At 37.9% G+C, this 22,810-nt stretch overlaps 2 protein-coding genes and 1 long non-coding RNA gene across 9 annotated transcripts in view; 2 read left to right on the top strand and 1 right to left on the bottom strand.

Annotated features, from left to right (window-relative positions):
* The window catches only part of lap (like-AP180), a 29,722-nt gene extending 15,639 nt beyond the window's left edge, over positions 1-14,083 (top strand). The window contains exons 3-19 of one of the 5 annotated variants that reach the window (XM_066726210.1): positions 17-92; positions 1,036-1,050; positions 1,446-1,548; positions 1,626-1,834; positions 1,919-2,025; positions 2,097-2,138; positions 2,450-2,544; positions 4,094-4,262; positions 4,352-4,471; positions 4,545-4,674; positions 4,779-4,865; positions 5,299-6,087; positions 6,826-7,009; positions 7,079-7,184; positions 7,779-7,844; positions 8,611-8,859; positions 9,402-14,083. In XM_066726210.1, the coding sequence (XP_066582307.1) occupies positions 17-92; positions 1,036-1,050; positions 1,446-1,548; positions 1,626-1,834; positions 1,919-2,025; positions 2,097-2,138; positions 2,450-2,544; positions 4,094-4,262; positions 4,352-4,471; positions 4,545-4,674; positions 4,779-4,865; positions 5,299-6,087; positions 6,826-7,009; positions 7,079-7,184; positions 7,779-7,844; positions 8,611-8,850 (2,538 nt within the window). In that variant the 3' untranslated portion in view covers positions 8,851-8,859; positions 9,402-14,083. The remainder of the gene's footprint in view (positions 1-16; positions 93-1,035; positions 1,051-1,445; positions 1,549-1,625; positions 1,835-1,918; positions 2,026-2,096; positions 2,139-2,449; positions 2,545-4,093; positions 4,263-4,351; positions 4,472-4,544; positions 4,675-4,778; positions 4,866-5,298; positions 6,088-6,825; positions 7,010-7,078; positions 7,185-7,778; positions 7,845-8,610; positions 8,860-9,401) is intronic. The other 4 variants (XM_066726208.1, XM_066726209.1, XM_066726212.1 and 1 more) reach the window with 4 other exon arrangements.
* A 140-nt stretch (positions 14,084-14,223) lies between these two features.
* Positions 14,224-18,233, bottom strand: LOC136772945 (uncharacterized). Of its 3 annotated transcripts, none has more exons than XR_010822530.1 (4): positions 17,617-18,233; positions 16,791-17,388; positions 16,489-16,698; positions 14,224-16,424 (listed from the first exon to the last, which is right to left on the bottom strand). It is a non-coding gene; the product is annotated as an uncharacterized lncRNA (long non-coding RNA). The 3 variants fall into 3 exon arrangements; XR_010822529.1 differs by having other exon boundaries at positions 18,066-18,233; XR_010822531.1 differs by having other exon boundaries at positions 16,489-16,694; positions 18,066-18,233.
* Positions 18,234-22,598: 4,365 nt separating this feature from the next.
* Positions 22,599-22,810, top strand: part of LOC136772941 (uncharacterized) — a 111,776-nt gene continuing 111,564 nt past the window's right edge. Inside the window, exon 1 of the mRNA XM_066726207.1 lies at positions 22,599-22,660. The gene's annotated coding sequence lies outside the window, so the exon portion shown is untranslated. The remainder of the gene's footprint in view (positions 22,661-22,810) is intronic.

Raw genomic sequence — 22,810 nt, 5'->3', positions numbered from 1 at the left:
ATTTTTTTTTTTTCAGAGGTTTACACAGTACCTGGCGTCAAGTAACAGCACGTTTCAGCTGAGCAATTTTCTCGACAAAAGCGGTGTGCAAGGTGAATATACAGATGTAAAGCTTTATCGACGTTTATGGTAATCTAACAGTTTCTTCTAACGTCTCTCAACGTCCAAAGGCTTCTAATTGCATCGCGAGCACTTCTAGCTTCCACTAAATTGCACATCCTGTATGCACAGTGCCCTCGATCATCGCGAAATCACAAACAGAATTATCTCTAACAGCACTAATGGATTTTATCTTTAAAAAATAAAGCTAACAAGGTAGAGGAAGGTGTTACACGATATTACATTACTAACAGCGTGGAAATTCACGAAAGATCTCAGCACATGTTGTAAAAGGGTATTATTTCATTTTATACAGTTTTATCGAAGGTTTGAATTTTTTCCTGCAATAGTCTGTGGTAACTGTGTGATGCTTTGATTTTATGATATTTTGCTATGTGAATGACGAGGCCTCACGTGGGTGAGGAAAATTAGAAGCAGATGGTGTGTATCACACCTTTTGCCTGGAGTTCTTTTCGAATATTTACGAGGCACGCGATGCCATATTTATACATACTGATCTGGCAAAGACGAGGAAGTACGATATCTAGTCTGTCGAGAACTAGCTTACCTATTTACGTAGTTACATAGCGAGCTCTAGCACTATCCAATTTGCAACTTTAAAATTAGTCTTTCTCACTTCGCTATGATGATAATTGCTTCCTCTAATTTGTATCATTTTCTGTTTATTATGTTTGGTTTGATTTAACATTAAATATATTTTCTTTTCAATCATAAACAAATACTAACAAAAATGTCTGAATCTAAGTATTTTTGCAAATAATCATAGATTTCTTGACAATTAGAAGTTGTAAGAATCTTTCTAATGACCTTGAATTAAGTTTGCATAGACAATGCCAATCTTTCTACTTTTCATGTGCGTGTGATGCTCTTTCTGATTTACTAATTTGGATTAATTTTCTCTCTGTTTGGGAACAGCAGGAGCACGTGTGGGTGAGTTACTAATATTAAAATACCAACATCTGTTGTTTCCGATGCATGTAGAATGTTGCTAACTGCTCAGATAACATTTAAAATTTGTCCATATCTTCGGCTAGCTCTAAATATAATATTCTCTATAATAATAATTATATATATATTTTTACACACTATAAATTAAGATAAAAAAGAAGTTAATGGTTTTCCATTAAATTGTTTTTCGTGCCGAATCATTTAATTACACAATTAATTATTATTTATATTTTACAGTAATTTTCTTTGCAATTTTCTTCATACATTTATTTTCATTATCTTGGCATTTTTTGATTTATTTGATGATGCACTGTAGAACTGCTTTATATTTGATGTTTCTTGTCGAAATGGTAATAAATATTTTAAACTACTTACAGGCTATGATATGTCTCCATTCATTAGGAGATACGCTAAATATCTGAACGAGAAGGCACTTTCGTACAGGACGGTCGCATTCGATTTCTGCAAAGTTAGGAGGGGGTAAAAAGATGATGAGATTTTTATGCAGTGTTTTATGAAAATACAAACACATACTGAATAAATGGATTCTCTTTCAGGAAGGAAGATGGCACATTACGCACAATGAATGCTGAAAAACTTTTGAAAACTTTGCCAGTGCTCCAAGCTCAGCTTGACTCTCTTCTGGAATTCGATTGCACAGCAAATGACCTTACAAATGGTGTCATAAATATGGCTTTCATGCTTCTCTTCCGAGACTTGATACGCCTTTTTGCCTGCTACAACGATGGAATCATTAATCTTTTAGGTATATAATATTTTAAGATATTCAGGATTCTGTATCTGATTGTATTATAATCAAAATTAAACTTGTCTTGATCTTATTTTTCAGAAAAGTATTTTGATATGAATAAGAAGCAATGCCGAGAAGCGTTAGATTTGTATAAAAAGTTTCTTATACGGATGGATAGGGTTGGGGAATTTTTAAAAGTGGCTGAGGTATGTTAATTCATTTTTTATTTATAATAATTAAGAAGTGGCTTTTGGAGCTAATAATATTTTTGTTGCAGAACGTTGGAATAGACAAGGGAGATATTCCAGATTTAACAAAGGTGTGCTATATTAATTCATCTATCAATAGGCCATTTGAAAAGACATAATATAATAGGAGGCAATTTTTATTTTTAAAATGTTACAAGTATCTAGAGCCTTTTAAAAGAATTCATTTTTTGACGTTGCTTATCATTAGAAATTAATATTTAATTTATATTTTCTTTATGGATGTCGCTAAGAGGTAACAAACAATCGATTAGAAGCAATCAAAGAGTCTTAACTAGCCAATTTTTGAGTAGAAATACTAATATAATTTTTAATATTTTAGTTAATAAAGGTTTGAGAAATCACAACTTTTAATTTAATCTAGGCTCCAAGCAGCTTATTGGATGCATTAGAGCAGCACCTTGCATCTTTAGAAGGCAAGAAAGGTTCAGCAGCAAATACACCAACACAATCAGCAAGGTATGTATACATTTTTTTTATATAGCCTATAATTACATTTAAATTATGTCTAAAGTTTTTGTTAATAATAAATATCAACTTGTGATATTTAATCGCATAGGAGAAACCGATTAATCTTTATATTTCATCTTTACTTGAAATTTTCCGATCGCATTAAGAAATTTAATGAAAAGGACTAATCTCAAACTTAAACATAACAACAATACCTTACTACTAAGATGAATTTAAGTGTAATTCTATTTGTAAGTTTATAAGACTTAACTTAATATTACAAAGAACACAAAAGGAAGTGAAACTATTATACTTGCATATTAAAATTAAATTCGACGAGTAATTTCTTAAATTATTCATTTTCTTCAAAGTTCAGGATATTTTTTATTTTCCTTTTATGTTCAGTGGTTAAAATTAAGCTGATCCTAAAATTGAAAGAACACCCGAACACACCAAAATATACAAGCTAATACAGAAACCTCCTTCTCTTTTTCTTTCCACAAGCATAGTGTGAAAGCAATGGTAGTTTTTTTCATAATGTGTAATATGCTTCAAATTCAACGGTCTTATACAAAAATTATGAATTGTCTTTATGTTTGATTTTCGCACGAATCAGGCTTTTACAACAACTTTACCTGAAGTAATTTTGGCATTCTCGTCTTTTGAGTATGTGATATGCTTTGTGAGTTTTTGATAATCTTGTAAGATAATGTAAATGTACATAATGTCAAAGAAATATAAAAGTATTTTTGCTTATATTACGATTTCATAAAAATCTATTAGATCACTGAAATAGACACATGAGTTATGGTACGATCTATGATTCTGTATATTAAATTTGATAGATTACAAGCTTTTGTACAAGTAAGGAATTTAGAGTAGCGTAGTGGAAAAATTATCATAGACTTTCCGAAAAAATGATTATAGTAGTATTTACTTTAATACAGAATGGACCATACAAATTTCATGGTAGATCATTCATCAAATTGCCTATTGATATACTGTTTTGTAAAATACTTTCTATGGACCATTCTGTAAAATAGTATCTTTAGTTACCAAACACATTTATTTTCTGAAATAATCATAAAAGCACCTCATGCAGCTCGTTACACATGTATTTATATGTAAATACAATGCTTGTCAAAAGCAATCCGTAGCACATCATTGATCGAAGAGTAACCGAACTCCAGAACCATTCGTTGAATATAATTCATTCGAGTAATGCAAGTCATTGGATCACAGTAGAGAAAGTAAACGAAAGAAAATCAACAAGATTAATAATTAAGAGAAATAAATGCATGTGTATAAATTGTGAGCGTAAAACACGGTATAAGAGCACATTGCAATTTCATTTTCGCGCGCATTGTTGCATCTGTACGTACTACACTGTTTCTTTGTTTTTTGTTTTTTCTTCTCCTTTATTTTCAATTATCAACTTTCCTTTTCACTCCTCTCGCCACACGATTGACGCTGAAAAAAAAAACTATACCCTTCCGCTTTCCAACAAATCCGCTCTTCCGCTACACACACCCGCTACCTCATCATTGCCCAAGAGCAGCAATAGAACGAATGTAAAGTCGGGAGTGTCCGCCCTGTCTTCCACCAGTACTGCGTTCGGAACGGCAGCCAGCAACGCGCGACTCGAGCACACCGGGAATGGACATATCGACGAAGCGTTGCGGCAGCAAGCCCTTGCGGAAGAAGAAGCGGCCATGAATCAATACAAGGTATCACTTGGAAGCAAGCCATTCATTTCCACTCCAATATTTCTTCTCCACCATGAAGAACTCTCTCTGAGAAACGCGACTGTTTTCAGGCCAAAGTTCAGTCGCCGTCCGGTGGACCCAGCACAAATCCATTCCTGAGTTCCCCAACGAATAATGCCAACCAGCCGATCGTGGACCTCTTTGGAGCAGCATCCGCAGCCGATGGTCAGGTAATGTAGAGGGATGATTCTTATGAATCTGGAGAATCGGATAAGGCACCTCAATCGTCTTGATTTTGTCAAGCAGCAAAAAGCGTCGGACGATCTACTGCAATTGGCGGGAAATCCGTTCGCGGACATGTTTGGCGGACCCCAAGCAGCGGCGCCACAACCTGCACAGGTGCAGAATAACATGTGGATGACCAACGGTAATGGTAAATGCAATATTATTGATTTCTTTTTTTTCATCGCACAAGACCATTGTTTTAATTTTCTTTCTCGTTTTCATGCATCCCTTTTATTTTTTGTTGGTTTGTAGGTTTTGCAGCAGCGCCACCCGCAACTAATAACTTTGTTACAGATAATAGCTTTTCTTCTGTGTTCGGAAATCAGGACCAGCAATCCGGTAAGTTGCAAAAAAAGTCTGGACAATGCTACTGGGATCTAGATTCTCCTTTTTTCAATACTCTGCACTGTTTCTTCTTATTTCCTTCACATCTAATTGTACATTTTCTTTCCAAAGATTTGCGGCTGTTGTATATAATATTTCTTGCACTCTTAATTATTTATCGATAATTCATTGTCTTTAGACGCATACTGCAAATCCTAGCCGTTGCTTCGTGCCTCTGTGACGAAGCGCGAGCAATATGAAATTTGTGAATATAACGTTTCGTGCGCAGCAAGGAACAAAATTAAACGAGTCACGGAGGTACGAGGCTTCAAATTAACGCTACTAAGACGCAATGAGAAAATGAGAAACGAAGAGAGAAGTAATGAAAACAGTCTTATCAATGGAAGGCAAAGTTAATGATGCACCGTGATATGACTTTCTGCGCAAGCTGGTGCCCAAGGAGCAGGTGGATCCGTGCCTAATCCCTTCATGTCCGATTTCCCAGGCCTGGGTAACCAGGCTGTTTCCACCGCAGCCGGGCTTGGTCTCTTCGGGGAGAGTGAAGTTCCGGCACCGGGTGGTGGCGTAGCCCCAGGTGGCGCGGTACCACAAGGTGCCGTGGACCGGCAGCAGCAAGCGCAGCATCATCAGCAACAACAACAACAACAGCAACATCAACTACAACAACAGCAAAGGGGAGGCGACCTGTTCAGTGCCGGTGGTCAGGCGGATCTATTTGGGGCCGACTCAGCAGTGGTCAAGGCCGGGGATGGGAGCGACGGAGACGCTACGACTGGCAGTATTGCCAGTGCAGTGCCCTCCTCGACTCTTTCCTCCGGTAAGTCAACTGCCACGCCGCCGCCCAGACCGCCGCCTCCCGCGACAGCCGCCAATGGTACACCACGTGCGATCTCGCCGGCAGTTGGCGGAGCGTCACCTGGTAGACCAACACAGGCGCAGAGCAAGAGTGCGTTCGATGATCTAAACGACAGCATTCGCATGGCACTGGGCGGGTCTCCATCCCGTTCGCAACCCCTCGCCCAACAAGCCACCCAACAGCCTCAGCAACCTCAGCCACCCCAAATACCCCAACAACAAAACTTTGCCATGTTCGATATGGCTGGCATGCCGCCTGCCGCTCAGATCCCACCCGGAGGATCAATTCCCGGCTATGGTGTCCCTCCCCAAACTCAACTACCCATGGGATACGGCTCTCCCGCGAAGCAGCCCATGTCAGGTGACGGGAAACTCCAAATCACGCTCTACTCTTTAGCATGAACACCGCTTATGTTTCTTTTTCTTCTGTCATTCTTCCGTTTTTTGTACTTCGTTTCAGTATCGAGCCCAAACCTCAGCTACTTTTCATGATTCTTACCTGCTTTGGATCCGCCAAGGACTCAAATCGTAATTGAACAGTTGCAGAAAGCTTTGACCAAGTTTTGCTTTCTGTTTTTGTAGTGATTTCACCGAAGCTTAACTAAGCACCTGTGCAATTTCAACTTTTATATGCCATAAGTAGACGCTACTCTTACTTTGCTTCTCATAAATGATTGTAGTAAACTTTAAGTTTGTTTTAACCAAATGTGTTTGTGTAGTACTTGTTTCCTTAGCTGGTCAGTAAGTAGCTTCGTGTTTTTTCTCCTCTCAAGGAACATAAGTATGTTAGTTGCATATTGTTGAATCTTCGTGGATGATCGAAAGGTGTTATTGGTCGAATACCTTGTTTATTATAAATAATTTTAAAGGTGTGAAGAATTTTCCTTAGTTCAACTTTTTTATTCTTTTAATTGCACAATTATTATTTTATTTCTGTTCACCTTATACTTGGCAGTTTGACGTTCTTCACACGATGGTGAATGTTAAATTTTGATTGATCATTTACCTGCCAAGTGTAGTCAGTGAATTGAACGATAATTTTTGGATCACGCTGTTCGATTATGCTTCCGGAGCTTCGGCTTATATAGGTGTTGCTTAGGTTATGATGGTTTGGGTTCGGTGCTGATGCCAATCACTGTGTCTGGAGATAATAATATTTCAGCAGCGGGGCAGCCGGTCAACGCAGCAGCCAGTGGGAAAGTCCTGACTGGTGATCTTGACAGCAGTTTAGCAAGCTTAGCACAGAATCTAACGATCAACAAAAGTGCTCAACAACAAGTAAAGTGAGTCTCGCAATAATTTATATCTCACCAAATATATTTAAATCGTTATCTAATTTTTGTTCTTTTCAGAGGAATGCAATGGAACTCACCGAAAAATGCTGCTAAAGCTGGTGGTCCAGCTGGCTGGACACCACAGCCAATGGCAGCCACCACGGGGGCTGGCTATCGTCCTATGGTAAGCATCGTCATCTCAGTTCTCCAATTTTTAATCCAGCATGTTTCCCTGATAAACTGTTCTTTCAATTATAATTCTGATATCTTTTAAAATCACTGTATTGCCTTGATCACAAACTTTTATAAATATTTCTCATTATCTTTATTAAATGGGACTATTTAGCTCTTATCCTAACCTCTGTAAAAAATCGTTACCAAAGTATAGTCTGATTTCAATTCAAGGCTGTTAATGTGAAAGTTGTAAGTATTGAAAATGCAAATAATTATAATTCTTTATGTATGAATAAGCATGGATCGCTCTTTTTTTAGCAACGCTTGCACAACGGTTATAATTCAAATTTTCAATCGTAGCTGATATTTTAAATCATTTTATTTAAACAAAAAACAGTGAATATACCTTTAATGGAAGTATCGAAGAAACACCTGTTATGCATTTAAGAATTTAGTATAGTTTATTGACGTAAGAGATATTTCTTTCCACTAGAGTCTGACATCTACATTGAAATCAAAATTACTAGAAAAAGATGTTAGTTATCAATTGGCCATTAGTTAAGTGATGTATGCATGGCATATGGCATGGTGCCGGTTGTTACAGGGTCAAGGAATGGCGCAAATACCTTCAACTACAACATTGGGCTATGCATCGCCAGCAACAGCTTTGGTAAGTATCAAAGTAATCAAAATGTTAATCTAACACACGAAACCATTGCCATGACTGTATTCTGTTATTTGATACAAATAATCAACATATTTGTCCCTTAACAGCACATGGATCAATGCAATAGGATTTCAATGTCTCTATTTAATGGATTTTTTGACACACTTATATATGCTAATATCAAGCAGACGATAACGATTAAATTACTTTGATAAATGTACTAATTATTGCATTGTCGCCAAAAATCTAATAATTCTATAACAGATTTCATATCGGCACTGGATTCGGTGCCATTAATTTGATTCTACTTTAAATAACATTCTTAACTTAGCATTTAATCTATAGTAGCACTTAGCTTATGCCTGCCATTCACAATCAGTATATAAACTGTGCATTTTTACTATCTCTTTTCGCTTATGCACTAGTGGTGTGCAGTCCACACAACATAGTTCCACCATAATCATTCTGATCTTTGCAATTTATACTCTTCCCAAGACCCACTTGTTAGAACAGTTTAGTGTACGGAGCTGAAAATAAAGAAGTATATATATATATATATATATATATATATATATATATATATATATTTATTAAAGACATCCGAAAGAATTCAACGTGCCCTATACAATTATGAAATGTTGGTTACTGACAAGCAAAAACATTTGAGAGATGTCGACACGAGATGGATATATAGGAAAAAGGAATGACGATGTAAGAATGAAATAAGGAATGGAAGAGTCTTACAGTATTTGCTCTCTGGTGTCTGTAGGGTATGCAAGGTATGCCTATGGGTATGCCAGGTGTACAAGGTATGAGGCCGATGATGGGTGCGATGCCCGGTGCTCCTGCGCCCGTTGGCGGCATGATGGTTGCAGGTGGAGCTGCCCCGATGATGATGGCTAGTCCAAATCCCATGATGGGTGCTAACCTTCAACAACAACCTTCTCAAACTACTACTACTCAGCCTCAAGGCAATGCTGTCCAGCTAGATCCCTTTGGTGCCCTGTGAAGGGATTAGGTAATCCTCGCCATCTATCCCTAACTATTTTTATTCTATAAAGCCTTAAGAAAAGTCTTCCACCACATTCGTTGAATTTTCTAAACGGACATTACACCATGAGAATGGTTGGAAGTTGGAGTTTGTGTCCTCGTCGCGCGAAACGAGCCAGATGGACGAGCTCCGCTAGAAATAGCCCATATCGACACTTGCGTTAATATTTCTTCTCATTCACTGATTCCTCTGATGATATTCGCACGTGTACGATGACCCATTTACGAACACGACTCCAGTTACCTAGAATAGTCCCATTAAAAATGTTACCTAGCACTGTGCTATTTTTTTTTTCTTAAACATGTTTCCTATGACTATCACTGTTATTAAAAATGCTGTCGATAACCGATAACTCTTTAACCAAAACAAAAAATGAAACGCTGGTGATGGGTCGAAGGCTTTATCACAGTTATCGTGTGTGATTAATAAGATGAAACTATGTTTTATAATGCACGATATAATATTGGAGGTGGTTTATTTGATGGGACTAATAAATTTATTTGTTGCAGGATTATAATTGGAATTAAGAAGAGGAAGCACCAACTTTGTATATATTGTGCAATATGCCTAGGAAATGTGCCCAGCTTACTTTCGTCAACTTGCGTCACATATATTTTGCCTGCGACCTACCGTAAATCATGTTATCAAGTATACACGACACCATTCCTCCCCATTGTGAATACGGTCAATATCTGTACTATTCTTCCCAGCCACATTAGGATATTGCATCCGTTATTCATTTATGGCAGTTGCCTTAGAATTTCGCTTAGTCGAATATTAAAATTATACAATGGTAGAGCTTGTGAGAGTTATTATTGTCCATTGCGTTTAGGATTAAATTGTTTAATAACAATCGTCGCTACTATTCTAATTAGGATCGAGATGGTGCGATATATAAGCTTACGCATCACTTTCATCGATAACGAAGCGGTGCAAAAACGCAACAATACAGACGGTTTGGTTCTAAACGCGATATAGCAAGAGACGTATGTAGTCAATCATTGCACCGGACATTCTTTTATCGCAGAAGTAGCGAAAGGACCTGATCCTGAACAGGATTATAAATATATAAATATATATTATATATATATATATTATAAATAAATAATTATATAACGGGCATCACACTCTGGCATATCCGCATTGCTGTATATTATTTTTACATCGTTTAAGATTATCCGGTTTAGGTTGAGAAAACAGTTTTTTTTTTGTATCAGCATTCGTTAAAGTATTAAGCATTGAAACGATATGCGACAATTATCGTGCAACAGGCAGTTGGATTAAACTAGCCGGTTTACTCCATTAATGTTCTTTATCCTTATTGTTCCGAGAAAATCTTAATTAGACAGATATTTAATGATGTAAACATATTAAGATTATGATACTCATATATAATTATGAATGTAATGCGAATCTACGATTCATCACTATTGAATATAGTCAATACGATACTGTTGCAAGGTCTAATGAAATTTGTTCCGAGTACGCAGTTTCATGTAATCCGGGGTAATCGGTATCGATTATCACCGCTTCCCCGTCTATAGTATATTATTGTTAATTTGTTGCTCAGCGGGTGGTTCCGTTTATCGCCCTGGGCCAACAAAAATGGACGAAAATTCCAAACGAAATGCTAGATGTAATATATAATTGTAAATCTATGATAATCCCTTCGATTGTTGACTTTGGCTGTACAGTGGCTGCGTACTCTGAGTGAATCTTGACATGTTAAGGAATAAGATGAGTTGCCGTGTACAGTTGGTAGAGGGTAGAAATCGTAGCGGTGATTGGAGCAGCGTACGGTACTAGTCTAACTGAAAAAAAATAATAAGTCTCAGCTGAGTGCAATTCTCGAAAGCGCTAAACCAAATTGTGATGGATGATCTTCAGTGAGAAACTCTGTCATTAAAATCGTAAAGTGTAAAGTCGACCTGCTTGTTACTAACTTCTCTTTTATTTTCTCTTCAACTCTCTCATATTTCTTCCTCAATACCTTCCAGGCTTTTAAACAACTATCGCAAAGTCCTGTGCGTAATCGTTCTAGTTTATTATCACCCTCGCTTCTACGATCATTGATTGTTAAATCTTCTCATTATTCGTTCCAACTTTGCCGAGTTTACTCAGACTGTATTCTTTAGAACTTCTTAAAGCTCGTCATGGATCGATCAAAGGTTTCCCTGTTGATTATCCACGCAACATTGCTACTTGGACGCTTCGGCTGCATTCTAAATAGCGTTTCTCTCGAAACGACGTATATATTTTCCTTCACTGATCGTGCTTTATTTTTCTCATAGTTTACATATTTTTGTATAATACGGAACCGGGATAAATGAGTGTAACTCGAAGGCAGGAAATGAATTTGTAAATTGGTAGCTATAGTCCAGCATCGAATGTGAATCGTGTGAATAATATAAAAGAAAAAATAAAATAAATGGATAAATTAAAACGAAACCTCCAGTAGGTTTAGCATAACGTTTGTCGTATATCCGGTATATTTATTTGCACAAAGAAGATGATAAACGAGTGAGTTTTAATCTCGCACACGACGATCATATTTCTCAAATGGATGTTACATACGAAACGCTACTTTCTCTTTTGTCTCAACTGGTACTTGTCCGATCATATGAATTTTCTAAATCCTTCTAGATCCTGTCATGCCGATGAGGCACGTGCGTTCTGCCAGCATACATCCAATGATTTATTTATCGACATAATCAATTCTTTCGGACGCTGATTATCCAATCGGAGTCACGAAAATCGTCTCGGCGCTTCGGTAATTTATAAAATGTCAGAAGACCACGATGCGTCGCTATTATTACGCGCTATTCTCACATTTCAGAAATTACAAGCTTCGCGTTCGCTAATAATGGTAAAACTACCATTTGATTTCCGAGAGATATCAATAAGAAAGTCTTTGCTGCATTTCCCTCTTAAAATTTTTGCGTGAATATAAATGCCTAAACCTACTGGTCATTGAGTGCAACAGGACAATATTGCGTGTATTACCTGTACTTTTCTGCGAATTATAGGATCAAAAAAAAAAAAAAAACTACAACTACCACTGTACTATCACAATAGAACGATAAGTTACTTCGTAGGGTAAATGCTGAATCCAATCTTTTGTCGAATTATTGTGTAACCAAAGCTGCAAAGCTAATATTGTAATTCGGTAGCATTTATCCAAATACGTTCTACAAGAATAACAAGGTGGTCCTGACATATCAATCTCTGACAATAGAAAAACACGCGCCGATGTATCGATGGACCCTTTGGCTAGAGTTCTTATCGTTTCCCGAAAAAGCCAAAAGAAGGCTTTTTGCGCTTGGTTTCCCGTTCAAAGCATAGCTTCGCTGTTATTTAGTTTTAACGTTCCGCACAGTTCAATTAGCTTCTAGGCATTTGTCCATGGTATGCTATCAATGATAATCTTTGAGCTTCGAGAGAAATGTTTGAAGGCCTAATTGTGCTGTGTTGGCAACTTGCATAAATATGTTATCCGTGCTTGTATCTTGTACAATATATCTGAGAGATGTGAGTTGCTGAGAAAAGAGAGGTAGCGATAGAGGGAAAAGACGTATGGATTGGAAATATACTATACATGATACGACATGTTTGTATTTTTGTGTGTAAATATGTGTAAAAAAATGCTTTATTCTTATTATTAGAAAATTTTCCTAGTTGGAGTGAGAAAAATTATCAAGGACGAGGTGTATCAAACAATGGGTGATCCGTTTAGAAATTAGTATGAGCAATGCGAGAATTACCGAATGTTAAATTGTACAGCTTATGTCTACATTATATGTCTGTAAAGGAATTATCAATGTGTGACGTTGATCACTCGTCAGGGTAAATTACTGACTCGATATTATCGTTGTATTAATCAATACCAGTAGCAGAACTTGATGCATATTTTTTAGAATGGTAAAAGGAACCCAGCCATTTATACTGTACAAAGAAATACCTTAATTAGTACATTTGAATATACGATAAAGTAATAGTATAGTGATAAATATCTCAAGTACCTAAGAATAATACTATAATCATCGAAATTTTGTTGGACGCGGTATTAAATGTACAAAGCTTTTCTTATTAAAGATATGGGCAATTTCTGCGACTGGCATTACTGTTAATATCAAAACGAACTCAAGCAGACGTAATAGATGGGAACCGTAATGAGCCAATAATGCCTTCACGTTGTACAAATAGCGAGAAAGTGGGACCATCGTGTCAAATTATATCTTGGAGATGTAGATGTTACATAGGGGCATCGAGAATGTACAGTCTCTCGTTCAGAAGAGGGTGGCAGATGCTCGTAGGTAATCACATAGAAGAGTAATGAGCGTTAATACTCGAAACATTCGCAGATTCTTCGGAATGCTATAAAACCCGGAATTATCGTGCAAAATGACAAGGAGAGAGTTATCCGCTTTTCATATCCTTCTCTCCAGGCTGAACGAGCCTTTCAAACTCTAATAAGACAAGAATACAATTGAAATATTGCATGGCTTTTAGCGAGAAAAGTTTACCGATTGTTTGATGCTCCGATTCTCTTTCTCTATCTCTCTTCCTCCAACTCTCCCTCCAATTTCTTTTAATTAATTAGTCTTACAGCATCGCGTTGCGTCGTTTTTTGAGTATCGCATCTAAATTTCATATTGCTGTAGCTTTGCTTTAAGTCTGAGGGCACTGTGTCTAGGTGCCGATAGTTAAGTTTTTAACTCGTTTAAAGTGGGAATAAGCCCTGTTAAAATAATGAGTAGCCTGTGTTCGTAGGAGCGGAACCGGGCGATAACGGTGTGCACAGAGCGTCACTCAACATTCCAATTGCTGTTTTCTGACGTTAGAGTGTCGTTTTATCGTTTTAAAGCGTTTCTAGGTGGAATAGCATGATCCAACTGCAAATTATTATGCAAATAATTGTGAAATTAAAGCCAAACATACCGCAATACTCGTTTTGTTCCGTTTCCCCATGTGCAAATGCGTCGCGAGGAGCATGTCTACAAAATGTCGATTTAAAAATTGCCCGCGTCTAGTTAACGAAGAGGTATATACTTATATTAATTATAACAATTATTTACAATTAATTTTTATTATTATCATTAATACTATTATACACTATGAATATGTTGTAATATTTACTGTGTAGCACATTAATGGCGTTTAATAGAGTATTTATTGAAATCATTTATCATAACTGTGAGTCCTCGTTTCTTTTTTTATCATCTCTTGCAATATCGTCCTTTATTGGAATTATGTAAGTCGATTTTCAACAACAAAGATTGTCATTTAATTTAATAAATGAAGGTCTGACGATGAAGACTACGAAGAGGTCAAAGGTTGTCGGTAACTTCACTCGACATGCTCTGTGAAACTTTCTACCTAAGCTCTTCTAGCCTCGCCTGTCATTCTTTTTTTTACTTTATCACATTTCAACGTCTTCGTCTTTCCTATCTATTATTGATAATCTTTGGCGAACAAAGAAAAAATGAAAATTTGGCTTCTACCATTCATTATAAGTATTATTTTATAATTAAACAAACATCTTTCTAATTTCATGATGGTAATTATGCTACAAAAGGGTTATTTCTATATTTTCCTTTCTTTATAAATACAACTTAATAAGGATAAATCTTAATGTTTGATTTTGTAATCATTGGTTCTTTTTATCTTAAAGGATAATGTGAAAGTTTGATGTTGAGAATTTATTGGTGACGTTTTTATGGAAATAAAGTGAGACTCTCGATGGTGTGTTTTGAATAAGTCTGTATTTGCAAGCTTACAATAATGTACGTGCAGTACATCCATTACTTTCTTGTACGTGCGGATGCTACTGACTTATCATCATCGTTCAACGACCACTTTCGCTCTCGCGTTCCGCGAATTCAATGTTACATTCCATAAAATACAAAACTATCAATACATCCAACTATAACTTGCCAAGTTCCATTCAAATATTCCTTCCATATCTATTTTTTCCATCACACGAGTGTATTAAAATTTACATAATGTCTTATAAGTCAAGTGACTAACAGTTTATAGAAACCCTCTATATGGCGTTTTTTTAATATTCAAATATCAAACTGTATCTAGGAAATCATTTGTAGCTTTAAAAGGAGCATCGTGTAATGGTAAAACTTTGTTTGCACCTTTCTCTTTATGGACAGTTTTCTGAAAATTTATTCACGATTAACGCTGCTTCCTTTTTCAAATAAGTAGTACGTGTATAATTTTAATACTGGTAATGGTAAATAAACTGTTTGTTCATCATTTGAAGTGCCAGTACAGTTAATAAATATACAGATAGCTAATGCATATATTTCATCATTGCGTACAATAAATCTAATTCCTCTCACGCGATACGTTCAATTATGTATTTAGCTTATAATTGTTGCCTCGTTAAACACGGATGTACAAAAATAATTTATATTTACGGCAATAAAGTAATTGCTTCATGGCCTTTGCCGAGTTGAATGGATCGATTTGTAGATTTATGCAAGAGAGGGATAAGTTGTACTAGGAATAGTAATTAACGATTGGATGATTCGTATTCATTTGTGTTGGATGTCGATAGCGAAGACAAAGAGGACTAGAGGGACAGACGGGGAGGGGGCTAAATGGTTTATGTTGCGCAGCCCAAAATTATACACCGCAGCTTCTCTGGCAGCTGATGACATAATAATTTCTCGATAATCACTGAAATACCCTCTCTTATAAATATAAATATTGAAAGGATGTCGCCAAGAATTGTGAAAGATAACTCTTTGATTGCTCTTAACACTTTTAATGACTTTTCAGAAATTTGAGCAATTTGAAAATAAGAAAACATTTTTAACGTAAAAATTATATTTTTTTTAAATAATTATCTTCTAAACTTTTTTGAATGCACATGGCGAGTGACTTTGAGAGATTGCATTGGGGATCTTGAAAGACTGGCGAGTTTCGTCATCGAAAGAACGAAGGAAGACCTTTAGTGCTCGGATGCGAGTGAGTTCTGCTGGATTGGCATTAGCTCCGACCTCCGTGTCTATTCTGAGGCGCTTGGGATGAGGGACGATTACAGGCCGCGACCTTTACATCCGATATCGTGAAATTGCATATATTTATGAAGCTATGCATGCGTCAGCTCAAGCGACAAGGTGACTGTCCGTTACACATAAAGGCCAATTCCGCAAATGCGTGCAACCACCGAGCATCCGTGTTGGCCAATGTGCCTTCTGCCAATTTATTAAAGTTTAAATGATGCCTAGCACGAATACACTCAATGATATTTTACGTCTGACATTCACATTGGCGTCCCATCTCTCAAAGGACCAACGAATTTACGTAATTCCTCCGAATCATCCAAACAAGAGAGTTTATTTGCTTCACCTGACTTTCTCGAATGGTAACGTATCCTTTGGAATTCACTTCGAGTATCCTTTTGGAATCTACTTTTCCGACAGGTCTTACCACACGAGCTTTATGTATTATCAAAAGGTATCCAAAGCTTACAGAACACCCTTTGCAACGACAACCTTGAAATAGTCTTTCTATAGCTAGAAATATTATATTCCATTAGAGTTATTGAACAAAAACAATCGAGAACTCGACAAAACTTACCCGCGATAAAAATAATAAACTCAGGATACTAGATTGCCAATATGCCTTTTCAATAATAAAAAGAAACTATAATGGTTCCTTTAGGCAAATCCTTCTGGGAAGCTTTCACAATGGTTCCGAAGGTGTCGAGAATCCAATCGAGATCCTTCCTGTAAATAATGATGACGGCAAGCTTCTCAGTGGTTCGACATGGCGTTATCTGCAATCTTTCTAAGGAAGGTGAGTATAGGTGAGTAGTGAACAATGGTGTACAATAATAAATTGGATAAAAAAGGTAGTGACAATTTTGTAGATATAGTTACGGATTCTTCCTGAACTGCTTTCACGAGGAGTGGGGATAAAGGTGTTGAACAGGGACGAAACATCGAATAGCCTCTGACACGAGGTGGTCTCTAGTGAAATATAATGATGGGGCGACATAGAGACGCTACATTGGCACAGATGTTAGATAAGAAGGTAAAACTTTATGGGTCCCCATAACATTAGAGCGTCGCGCGTGGAAAGGGTGGCGGCCACGGGTCGACAGGTCGGGCTTTCACTGTCAAGAGATAGTTGCCTTCTCTGGGGCATGGGCTTCTCCTCCTTCGCCTCAGCCACCTCGTCCCAGCTGTTCTTAGCCAGCGGGGAGGATATCGAGGATCGCAGCGTCACGAGTTGCTCGCGATCGCTTCCGCCGAAGCCACTAATATTTACTTGCACGCCTACAGGAACGTCCTGTACACAGCCAATGTGATTACGTGTTGTTTGACGAATAAACTCGTGTGCAACGAATACGCCAATCTCTTTCCATCTTTCGTTTTGTCATTCATCGTTGTCTTGCATTAACTTTTATCATAACTGTGGTTGACTAATGATACGTCCTGCGCATCGCCAACACTAAGGTTCTCTGCTTTAATTATCCTGAAAATAAAAAAATTGTTAGAAAATGAATAAAGGGAAATCAATTATAGAAGACAGGTGAGATTCGGATGAAATTTGTCGTGATTATCTAATAATGTTAATTAACGTTAATATCGTTGATTGGTATCTTTTCGATGATAATAAAAAAGCTTGCAGAGACTTTGATTTCACCGAGCTAATTATCAAATATGATTATGAGATATGGTTGATTACGAAAAGTTACTTAACTCTGTTATCCAAGACGATGAGGCTTAGGTATCAAACTTGTAGCTTTGATAGTCAACGCTGTCATTAAGTTTGATGAGTCTCTTGTCAAAGGGCATTCGATATTTGACACCTTCGTGGCCATCTCCGAGTCACGTAATTGCTCGTTGATGGAAACGGAGGTGAAAATAAGTATCATTATAAGAAGTCAACGTTGGAAACAAAATTCCTCATTACAATATAAACGATGAGGGTAATGCAAAACATTATTTTTGCACGAAAGAAATTTATATTAATAAAGGAAATTGGATAAATTGCGTAATCTTTTGATAGAAGATCAAATTACTTGTGGGAGATTGTGGAGGTTTTTACGATTTTTGGACAGCAAGAGTATCGTGTGTGATTTTTACAAAATCACCGAGCTTTGCGAGTTTGTAGGTTAGGTAGGTATTTAGTTATGGTTATGTTTATACTTGTGCGAGGCTTGTAGCTGTGGGTGTAGCGTTTGGTCTACGATTATGTGCGGCAGTGCTCCTCCTGTCGTTTCACTATCTTAGATCCACTTTAGCGAGCATCCAACGAGCGTTGCAGAGACGTGGATGTTTTCCCGCCATCGACTTCGTTCCATCAGTTCACGTCTTCCCAGGGCTTCCACCAACCAGGATTCTCGTGTAACGAGTGTGCATTAGTGGTGCCCTCTCGGGACTCGGGACACCCGAAACCCACGCTATAACTGTCGCCGTTGCGATTGCGATAAATTAGAAATCGCCCCAGAAGCGCTATAATCCCTTTCAACGGATTAATAAACCCGGCAGCATCCATTTGGCTCTTTGTTAGCCGAACAAATTTCTTTTCCCGCCATTTATTGTCGTGTCGAATGAAACGCTTTTATCCATTCGTAATCCTAGTGCAGACACTGTACCTAACCTATAAAATTATAAAATAGAAGCCAACTTCGATAATCCCCCTCGGCGTATTATTAAACTCACCTGCATCCATTTGCCTCGTTATTAATTCAATGAATTTCTCCTCCTCTCATTTGTCTTAAGAGGAATGAAATTACATTTGAGTTCATCAGGGACTAACCTAACCTCCATCGATATAGTATATCTCATAAGATGTGGGAATTTTAACACAACGAGGTACAATTTCTAGTGTGACAGATAGCGCGATGAGTTATTAGCGGTTTGAAATTTCTGGGAAAGTCTTAATAAATAGTAAACCAATAAATTGATAAAAATGGTTAAGAAATTATGATTATTGTTAACTTTTGACACTGCAGGATTTTTATATTATTATTAATGTAAAAGCTTCTTATGCAATTATTCGTGGGAACTTTGGAGGCTCTTCCGGCAGTCGTGCGTTTGGTGTGGACTCCCTGTACGCCAGCATAATTTGCGTGAAATGGGCACCGGTTAGACGCCATTAAACAAAGCGATATATGACGAGGCGGACGCGCGTTAATAATTTAACCGATTTTTAAGCTTCCGAGATTCACGCGATTTCTCCTCGCACAAACCGTTTCGAAAGTTTGACAAAAATCTCAGCCGTCTATCTCGCAATTTGTTCCATTGTGATTCCCGAGAATTCTAAGGTTTTCGAGCAAATTTATGCGCATACGATCGAACGATCCAACGCGCAGGCTAGATTCTCCGGAAAAAATTATGCAGTTACGCGTATCCAGCTAGGATTCGTAGGTTCTTTTTAGTTTTTTCTCGTGCAGAAATTTGGACTTGGCGGAGGATTTGGAAATTTTACAAAGAAAGGAAGCGCTGAGTTATTGGTGGATTTGCAAAGGTCGGGTCAAAGGTTAAGCCGAAAAAATGCACACGGTAAGGCATATCGATCGAGGATCCAGCGAGAGACTCGTTCGGCTTGGCGAAGAAAATTGGAATTTTGTAACCATCGAGGGGTTTGTTGAATTCGCGAGGAGAAAGGTTATTTTACATGCGGGATTTGTTGATTGACGATACATTGTAAAATTCGCGCATTTGTTGTTTTAACGCTTGGCAAATATGTTTCATGTACCCCAGCGTGCTTGGATCGGCGATGCATCGAAAAGCACATCGGGAGATTTTATCGATATTCGATTGTCACGGTGGTTATTGTTCCTCGCGCGATTTCTAATTTCACTTTTATCATCTGATTATTTCTTTCTCGCACACTTCCCTTCTACTACACCCGGATCTACTTGTCGGCTCGATGGAAAATTTTCGCAATGCAAAAAAAAATCCGCTGCTTAATTCATACTCGAAATTGGGATCAGTGACGTAAAAGTTTTGGTTGGTGAATCGACTACCGTCATAGAAATTGGCGTAGTAAAATTTCAGTTACAGGCAGATGCATCTGACAGGATCAATTTAATAGAATAACTTGCATCCCGTCGGTCGTATCTCCATATTGGAATTCGTAAGTGCACGTCGAGTCTATCGATCGCGATTTGCGTGCCATCGCTAGAAAAAATTAAACTCCTATATATAGCAAAAAAAGTGAGATATTGGAGAAAGAAACAAATTTGTTCGACTAACTCCCGCCGAAAAAGAAGAAGACCGTAAAAGCTGATTGAGACTGTATATATATATATAGGATTATTCGGTATCGTTTAGAAAATAATGGGACTTCCGGTAATCACGAAAGGGCATTAATTTCTTAGCGTGTCGCTGGCAAGAAATTTGAATAGTGAGTTGGTCGAGTCGTTAAAATGGGATGGGTTCATTAGCCAGGGTGAGGTTAGGAAAGTCAGGCTCGACTAATAGTCGACTATTAAGAGTAAATTCGTTGCACGTGCGCAAATTTCGCTTGCATTCCAGACTACTCCGAGCGGAAGGACGGAGGATCCATTTGAATTCGCGTATATAGTATATAAGGGGGTCGCGGTTTATCGAGTGTACGTGTACCGGAAGTGCCGCTGCGGTCCGTTACAAAGAGATCCAGCGAGATTTGTGGCTCGATGCGTTCCGTGGCCGCCGCCGAGTGGAATACTCGGTGAGAGCTGAATTTTGCCATTTTTTTCCCTCGTTCTTCCTTCTCCCTCTCCTCCCTCTTAGCCCCACCACTCTCGCCGAGCAGCCTCTTCTTCTGCATTCTGCTGCTTGCTAAACCGCCTCCGCGATAGTCAAAGATTGCAGAGAGTCTGCAGATCCTGGTTCGTCGTATTGTAAGTACCATTTCTGGCGCCGATAAACAGTAGTTGGACGTAACTGGCGGTTGAATGGTAACAAAAATGCCCATTTTATATGCGCTGTCCCGTAATTGGTTCCTCCTTCGAGATTCCTATTATCGGAGCTGTGAAACTTTCCATTCCATTAAGCGATATTTCGTATTTTATTCCTCTCTTGATGATCGCTGGGTCCCATTCAATCTCATTCTACTCTTAATTTAATATCACCCCAGTGACCTCCCCCCCCCTCTTTTCCTTTATTTTATTTTTAATCTTCATTATCTATTAATCGAGCTTTCAGAATTTAGCCGTGATTTAGCGCTAATTAACGGTTATTCGAGTCAAGGTCAAATTCGGAAAGGACGCGAGCTATATAGAAATAGGCCGATATACTCGTGGAGCGAGACGAAACTCTGTATACGCCTATGTATATAATACTTACAACGGTGCTCTGATTACCGGAACTATCAAACCTTCCAATCCGTACGAAAAGTCACAAGCCGCGGGCGCAGGTTTCGTGAAATCCTTCGAGCTACTTAAATTCCTCCGCTCGCAACTGGCCATTGTGTTTAAATTGGCCGGGAATTTGGCAATAGGCTGGAATCAAACCACTAGCATATATATATATATATATATATATATACACTGTATATAATATATAGATCCGTGTAGCGTACAGATATAGACGGTCGTAAATCTAGTTTAATATTAATTGAAAATAAACGAGCGAGCAGAGAAGAATTAAAGTCGGATAAAAGATAAGATCAGAGCTAAGAGAAAATTAAAGGAAGGAAGATTTAAAATGAATGAGTGGTAAATGGAATTTCGAGCGACCCGGACAGGAATAAGTTGACAGGAGTAAGAACGAAAATAAACGGTTTGATTGAAACATCTTGATTAGTCAGTCGGAGAAAGGAGGTTTTAATAAGCGTGAAAGTTATCGTTCCTGGAGTCATATATATATTGGTACGACCACGTGCGTGGAAGTATATACATGTTATTTAATTGCTCCTACCATTTCTTTTATTTGTCATACAAGAGATTGCTCGCGTTACATTCACTCTTGGAGAATTTGTGTACGCGTACATGTGTGTGAGTGTGATATCTGCTGGGTTGTCATACATATGGATGTAACATTGTGCGCTCCCTTGCTCACCTCTCGGTATTACGTGATCCTTCGCGACGTGACGCTGGTCCCCATTGTTCCACCCTTCACCCGTTTCCCCTACCCCTTCCATTCCGGAAGCTTCAAATCCGCATGGATACCCAGGAGACTCGAAAACTAAAAATAAAAATCGATCACCTACCTTATATAAAAAAACACAAACGCAACACTCCCCCCCCCCCCTTTTAGATTTTGTGCATAACCTTTGATAAGCTCGCAGAAAATTTCTTTTATTTTTCACGTTTCATCGACGTTCGAAACAGAAATCTTCGAAATTATACCGTTAATATTTCGAGACAGGCTCTGGTAACCGATCTTAATATAGATTTTATCGCAACGTTATTGAATCGAAGCAAATTTTGGCAAGAGTCGAAGCTAGCGTTTTACGATTTCCTCTTTCATTTTCATAGTTACAATAAAGACGAGTGGCTACTCTGCAAATGGAGCTTTTCGAGCCAATCGAGATCCATTTGGTCAGTGGCAAAATTATTCCTGGCTGGTGCGGAGTTTCGGGAAAGTTCGAGTATTTCGATGGTGGTTGAGAAATAAAAGATCCTAATAACCGTGACTATCGCAGGCATCGAACTTGTCCGAAATGAAGAAGGAGCAGACGGGGAGGAGGTATATTGCTGAAAATTTGTGAGGTCTGCTGGCGACCGACGTCCTTCCCGAGAATCACGCAATAACCTGCTCTGAATTCACTGGTTCCAAACTGCTGACTGGAAAAATTACACTTTACGAAGGTCACCTGTTTATACATAATACCTATATACATATGATGCTACTTTCATTATACCACCACACTAATATTATTAAAACACTGTACAGTGTATTTCCAAAAATGACCATTATAATCAATTAAGAATATATAGTACAGTATGGTACACTTTTAT

Source organism: Prorops nasuta, unplaced genomic scaffold (assembly GCF_024137725.1).
Source record: "Prorops nasuta isolate Cenicafe-Biocafe unplaced genomic scaffold, Cenicafe_Pnas_1.2 PNAS00004, whole genome shotgun sequence".
In the NCBI taxonomy this organism is placed as follows: Eukaryota; Metazoa; Arthropoda; class Insecta; order Hymenoptera; family Bethylidae; genus Prorops; species Prorops nasuta.
This window is presented reverse-complemented; position numbering and strand designations above follow the sequence as displayed.